Source organism: Magnolia sinica, chromosome 9 (genome assembly GCF_029962835.1).
Source record: "Magnolia sinica isolate HGM2019 chromosome 9, MsV1, whole genome shotgun sequence".
In the NCBI taxonomy this organism is placed as follows: Eukaryota; Viridiplantae; Streptophyta; class Magnoliopsida; order Magnoliales; family Magnoliaceae; genus Magnolia; species Magnolia sinica.
Genome location: NC_080581.1, coordinates 83,005,234 through 83,011,152, shown reverse-complemented (window position 1 = coordinate 83,011,152; position 5,919 = coordinate 83,005,234). Strand labels below are relative to the sequence as shown.

At 41.4% G+C, this 5,919-nt stretch overlaps 1 protein-coding gene across 1 annotated transcript; it reads left to right on the top strand.

The window, feature by feature from the left end:
• Nucleotides 1-211: 211 nt before the first annotated feature.
• LOC131255258 (receptor-like protein 7) lies at nt 212-1,492 on the top strand. The gene has a single exon (XM_058255951.1). It carries the CDS (start codon nt 212-214, stop codon nt 1,490-1,492), a length of 1,281 nt encoding a protein of 426 aa, XP_058111934.1.
• The last annotated feature ends 4,427 nt before the right edge of the window (nt 1,493-5,919 follow it).

Below are 5,919 nucleotides of genomic sequence, written 5' to 3'. Positions count from 1 at the left end.
AGCCTTTCCACTTCCCATCTTCTCTATAATTAGGTTTCTCTTACTCTCTTCCCTCCTTCTCTCTCTCTCTTTTGTCTTTGCCACTTCCTCTTTTGTCTTTGCCAATGTCAGTAATAGTACGGCCTTGTCAACCCAACACCAATGCATTGAAGATCACTTCTCCGCTTTGCTCCACCTGAAACTGGGCTTTAACTTCTCTTCTGAGTATACCATGACCACACTATCCTCTTGGAATCCTGATAATAGGGATTGCTGCTCTTGGGAAGGCATCACATGTGATGGTGCCACCGGTCACGTGACCAGTCTCGACCTCAGTGAGCTCCGTATCTCCGGTCGGATTGATTTTGTAAGCCTCTTTCATCTTCTGAACCTGCAGAAGCTCAACCTCGCTTCCAATGAGTTTGATCCCTCTCCAATCCCATCTGGGTTTGAGCAGCTCACCAGTTTGACCCATCTCAACCTCTCTTCTTTGCATTTTTATGGCCAAATCCCGCTGGAAATCCGACGCTTGACCACTTTGATGTCCCTCGATCTATCCGACAATAGATATTACAATGATTCATACCTTGAATTGCTGAAACTCGAAATCCCGAACATTGGAGCATTCGTCCAAAATCTCTCGAGTTTGAGAGAACTGTATCTCGATGATGTAGAAATCTCAGCTCAGAGCAGCGAGTGGGGCCTAGCGTTATCCTCGGCACTCCCTCTTCTCCGCAAGTTGAGCTTGACAGATTGTTATCTTTCAGGCCCCATCCATCCTTCCCTTTCCAAGCTCCATTTCCTATCTGAACTCCACCTCAGTCGAAACAATCTCTCTTCAGCCATACCCAAGAGTCTTTTCAGCCTGCCAAATCTACAAACCCTGGATGTAGGATACAATCCTCTCCTCACAGCTGGCGAAATCCCTCCAAACAATACTATCAGGCAGTTGTACCTATCCGCCACCGGATTTTGTAGCAATCTACAAGATTCGTACGGTAATTTCACACAGCTGACCACGTTAGTACTCAGTTCTTGCTATCCAGGAGGCCCATTTCCATCATGGCTTGTGAAGCTCGAGAAACTCATGTATTTGGATCTTTCGTACAATGGTTTCAGTGGACCATTGCCATCATGGCTTGTGAAGCTCGAGAAACTAGTGCATTTGGATCTGTCATACAATGGTTTCAGCAGACCATTGCCATCGTGGCTTGTGAAGCTGGACAAACTCATGCATTTGGATCTTTCAAACAACGGTTTCAGCGGTCCAATCCCTTCTTCCTATGGCAACAAGTTTCAAAATCTTCAATGGCTCAGCGTGTACAACAATTCACTTAGTGGGATCATCCCATCGTCATTGTTTTCACTCCCATCATTGAAAAGGTTGTATCTCCATTATAACCAATTTAGTGGTCAACTTGGCGAGTTCCAATACGCATCCTCTTCACTGCTACAGATCATTTTTTTGACCGGCAATTCACTAAGTGGGACCATTCCATCATCATTGTTTTGACTCCCATCATTACAAGTGCTGTATCTCCAAGATAATCAATTTAGTGGTCAACTTGGCAAGTTCCAATACACATCCTCTTCAGTGCTGCAGATCATTGATTTGTCCAACAATTCACTCATTGGGACCATTCCATCGTCATTGTTTTCACTCCCATCCTTGCAAGAGCTGCATCTTCAAGAAAACCAATTTAGTGGTCAGCTTGAATATTTCCAAAATGCATCCTCTTCTGTGCTAGAGAAAATCAACTTGGATAACAACAAGTTGGAGGGGCCTATTCTGATGTCCATCTTTGAACTCACAAAGCCTCAATACCTCTCTTTCATCAAACAATTTCAGTGGTGATGTGGACCTTGGCTTACTCCTAAACCTTAAGAACCTCTATTCCCTCGACCTTTCAGATAACAACTTGTCAGTCCATGATGGCAGGAGCAATTCAACCTCCATGTCCTTACCCCAGATTCTATCTTTGCTCTTAAGATCATGTAACATTGCTAAATTTCCAGACATCCTGATAAACCAAGAAAGGATTTACTCTTTGGATCTTTCCAACAACAAAATCAATGGTGAAATACCAAACTGGCTATGGAAGTTGGGAAACGGTACTTTATTTTATTTGAATCTTTCTCACAATGCTTTTGAGGGATTAGAGCAACCATTTCCCTATCATTCTTTAAGCTCGTTGCAATATCTTGACCTAAGCTTTAACAAGCTAAAAGGCTCAATTCCAATCCCTCCTTTATCTTCCATTTTCTTTTCACTTTCAAGTAATCATTTTAGTGGAGAAGTTCCCTCACTTATTTGTAATTGCACTTCCTTACAAGTCCTCGATCTGTCTCATAATTGCTTCAGTGGTTTTATTCCACCATGTTTGGGTCAAATCAGTGATGCCCTCATTGTGTTGAATCTTGGAGGAAATGCATTTCATGGCCCATTGCTTCAAACATTCAAAGAGGAGTGCACTTTAGAGACACTTGATCTCAATGGAAATCAATTGGAAGGACAGGTGCCAAGTTCTTTGGCCAGGTGCAAGAAGCTAGATGTGTTAAACCTTGGAAACAATCAAATACATGACACCTTCCCTTTCTAGATAGAAAATTTATCCCAGTTGCACATTCTCATCTTGGGATCCAACAAATTTCATGGAACCATTGGGCACCCCCAAGCAAATCATACATTTCCACTATTACAAATCTTTGATCTCTCTGACAATAGCTTCATAGGTGAGTTGTCATCAAATATGTTTAAGAGCTGGAAAGCAATGATGGAGACCAAATCTCAATCTCAATTTCTTAACAAAACATTTGGCAGTGGATACTATCAAGATAAAGTGGCTATCGTGAGTAAAGGGCTAGAGATGGAGTTGGTAAAGATCCTTATTGCTTTTACGGTAGTGGATCTCTCAAATAACAATTTCATGGGGACATTCCAGAATCGGTTGGGAATTTAAAGTCATTGGTTGTGCTTAACACGTCTTGTAACCATTTCACAGGCCAAATTCCAGCATCACTTGGAAACATTAAAGCTCTTGAGTCATTGGATTTATCACATAATAATGTGTCTGGAGAGATTCCTTGGCAGCTGACAAAGCTAAACTTCCTTGCTGTGTTGGACCTTTCGCAAAATCTCCTCACTGGAAGCATACCACAAGGTCAGCAATTCAATACATTCACGAATAAATCTTTTCTTGGGAACTCGGGATTATGTGGCACTCCACTGTCAAAGAAATGTGAACATGTTGAGGCACATGCATCACCACCATTGGCACAATCGGAAAGCAAATATGACTGGAAATCCATGTGGATTGGCTTTGGAGTTGGATATGGAGTGGGAATGGGAATCCTTTTTTGGACTCTAGCACTTTGGACAAATGGAATGAGAGAATTCACTATATTTATTGATAAAGTGCTTATGTTGATTTTTCCATGTGAGGCATTTATTCTAATGCATCGATGCTGAGAGGATTGGAGCTAGGAGGAGCGAAAGAACTCAAGGGAATAGAAGCGTAAGAGAAGAAGGATGATATTTATATTTTTGTATATGATGTATTCAAGTATATGTTTATGGCTATATAATAGGCGAGGCATGTCCCCTTTATGTGGAGCCCACCTGCATGTTTGTACACATTTTTGTTAAATCAACAAAGTTACAGGTGGTGTGCTCCCACCTTTCTGGGAAAAAAAAAAAATCTATATATTGATGGTTTTGTAGTTCATACTTGTTGCTTTCATTTAATTAGTTTTGTTAATTTTCTAAACAGAGTATTAATTATTCAATTTCCACTACTTGAGTCTTATATTATTGGCACTACGGTTGTTCAAGTTGTTATCTGATCTCTAGTCAATACATGACATAACCGAGTCATTGGCAAATCGTCTGGGTGACTCATGGGGTGAAACTGGATAGGGTCCATCTATCAGATAAGCTTAGAATTTTGTTGGTGGTCCATCTAATTGAAAAACTATAATTTAAACAGTTTAGTTTGAATTATGCAATTTTCGAGTAGCCTGCATATTGTCAATGGCACCTTTGTACTCTACAAGAGTATCGAGGTATTTCTCTAATATATTATCAGAATTGTTATCTTTTTGCACAATAGCTGAAGCACATGTATCAAACCATTGAAAGAAGAACCAAAGTGGAAAGGTTGAGGCGCAATGCATCCAATAATAATACACTAGACTCTATTTTAGAGAGTATTAATTACGGTGGATCACACATGAAGGTATTTCCAGGACTCAGATTGGGTGTTCAGCCTGCTACCACAATATGTATGGTGACCTTGTGGGATGCCGGAGTAGATTAGGTCTTACCCGATAAGACGTTGGTGTGTGTTACTCAGATCCAAAAATCTCAGGTGAACCACACCACTGGAAACTGTTGTGATTGACAATTAAAACCATATTGCAGGCCATAAGAGTTTTGGATGAAGCTGATCTTATGTATTTTCCCTTCAATCAGGTCCCTTTGACCTTATCAACAGGTTGGATGGCAAAGAAAAATTACGGTGGGCACTAGGGAATTTTTAATGGTGACATTCAATCAACATTGTTTCCTGTAGCGTGGTTCACTTGAGATTTGGATCTGATTAAGTTCTGGGACCACGTCATATTTGATCTGGAAGAATGAATGAATGCATGGATATATAATACATTCATAAAGGTGGACCCCATGATCAGAGTAACAACCACTAATGTGTTACCCATGTAACACCTAATCCGTCTGACTCGCTGCTGGAAAAGCACCATGGCCCCACCATGATGTAAGTGTTTTATCCGTATGGTTTATCTATTTTTCCAGCTCATTTTACCACGTGAGCTGAAAAGTTAGGCAAATCCAAGTATCAAGAGGTCCACACAATAGGAAACAGTGGTGATTGATGCCCACCATTATGAACTACCTGAGAGCCATAAAATTTGTATCAAGTTGGTATTAGGGTTTTCCCTTCACCCATGTATCTGTGTTGTGTCAATGTTGTATCAGCAAATAAACATTACAGTGGTCCCTGGGAAGTTTTTAATGGTGGGCATTCAATCACCAGTCTTCCTGATCAGGTGTGGTATACCTGAGATTTGGATCTCCTTTTTGGGCTCATGCCCTAAAATGAGCTGGAAAAATGAATGGACAACATGAATAAAGTACATATATCATGGTGGGACCCACAGCATCGACCAGTAGCCAGGTTGCCATGGGCAGGGTCAGTATGGTTAGGTCGAATATGTACCCAACCAGGCCCATCCTGACAGTAACACATGTTCCACTCAGATCCCACCACATCATGTCACCATGAACATCTGTGGTGGCAGCGTCACCATGCAGTTCTTGTTCCTCTTTCCATTGTCACTATCTACACAGCTTTCTAGGAGAATAAATAAACCACGCAGATTATGTTCTACCCCTGCTTCCACTGACATTGGCATAGGCAGGACATGGGAAGTGAATGGTGGAGCCTAGATTGTCAAAGATGGGGCAATGCATAGCATGTTTGGCCTCATCTCTGAGAGACTGGGCTCTACCTATCACACCTGCCATGTCGGGCTTGAACCAATGTTGCTACATTCAAGGGCAGTATCCAATCTACATCCTCAATGGGCATGATTTTCTGATCTGATTCGGCACCACAAGTCGTTATTAAAAATAAGGATGACTCGGGCGAGTCATGACTCAACTAAGGACCGAAGAGGGCCAGGTTGATCTTATCCTATTCCCTAACCTTCTTTCTTATTGTCAAAAGCTTCTTTTCTAAGATGGTTTTGCCAAACACTCCTACACCCACAAAATGTGGTTGAGATGACTTACTATCCCACAGACCATTGATTGGCAGACATCCAAACAATCCCTTAATTTCTAGGACACAATAAGCTTAACTTGATCCACCAAAGACCAGCTCACCAGCAAAAGGAAAAGGCCTGCTTATCAATTGACAAAGA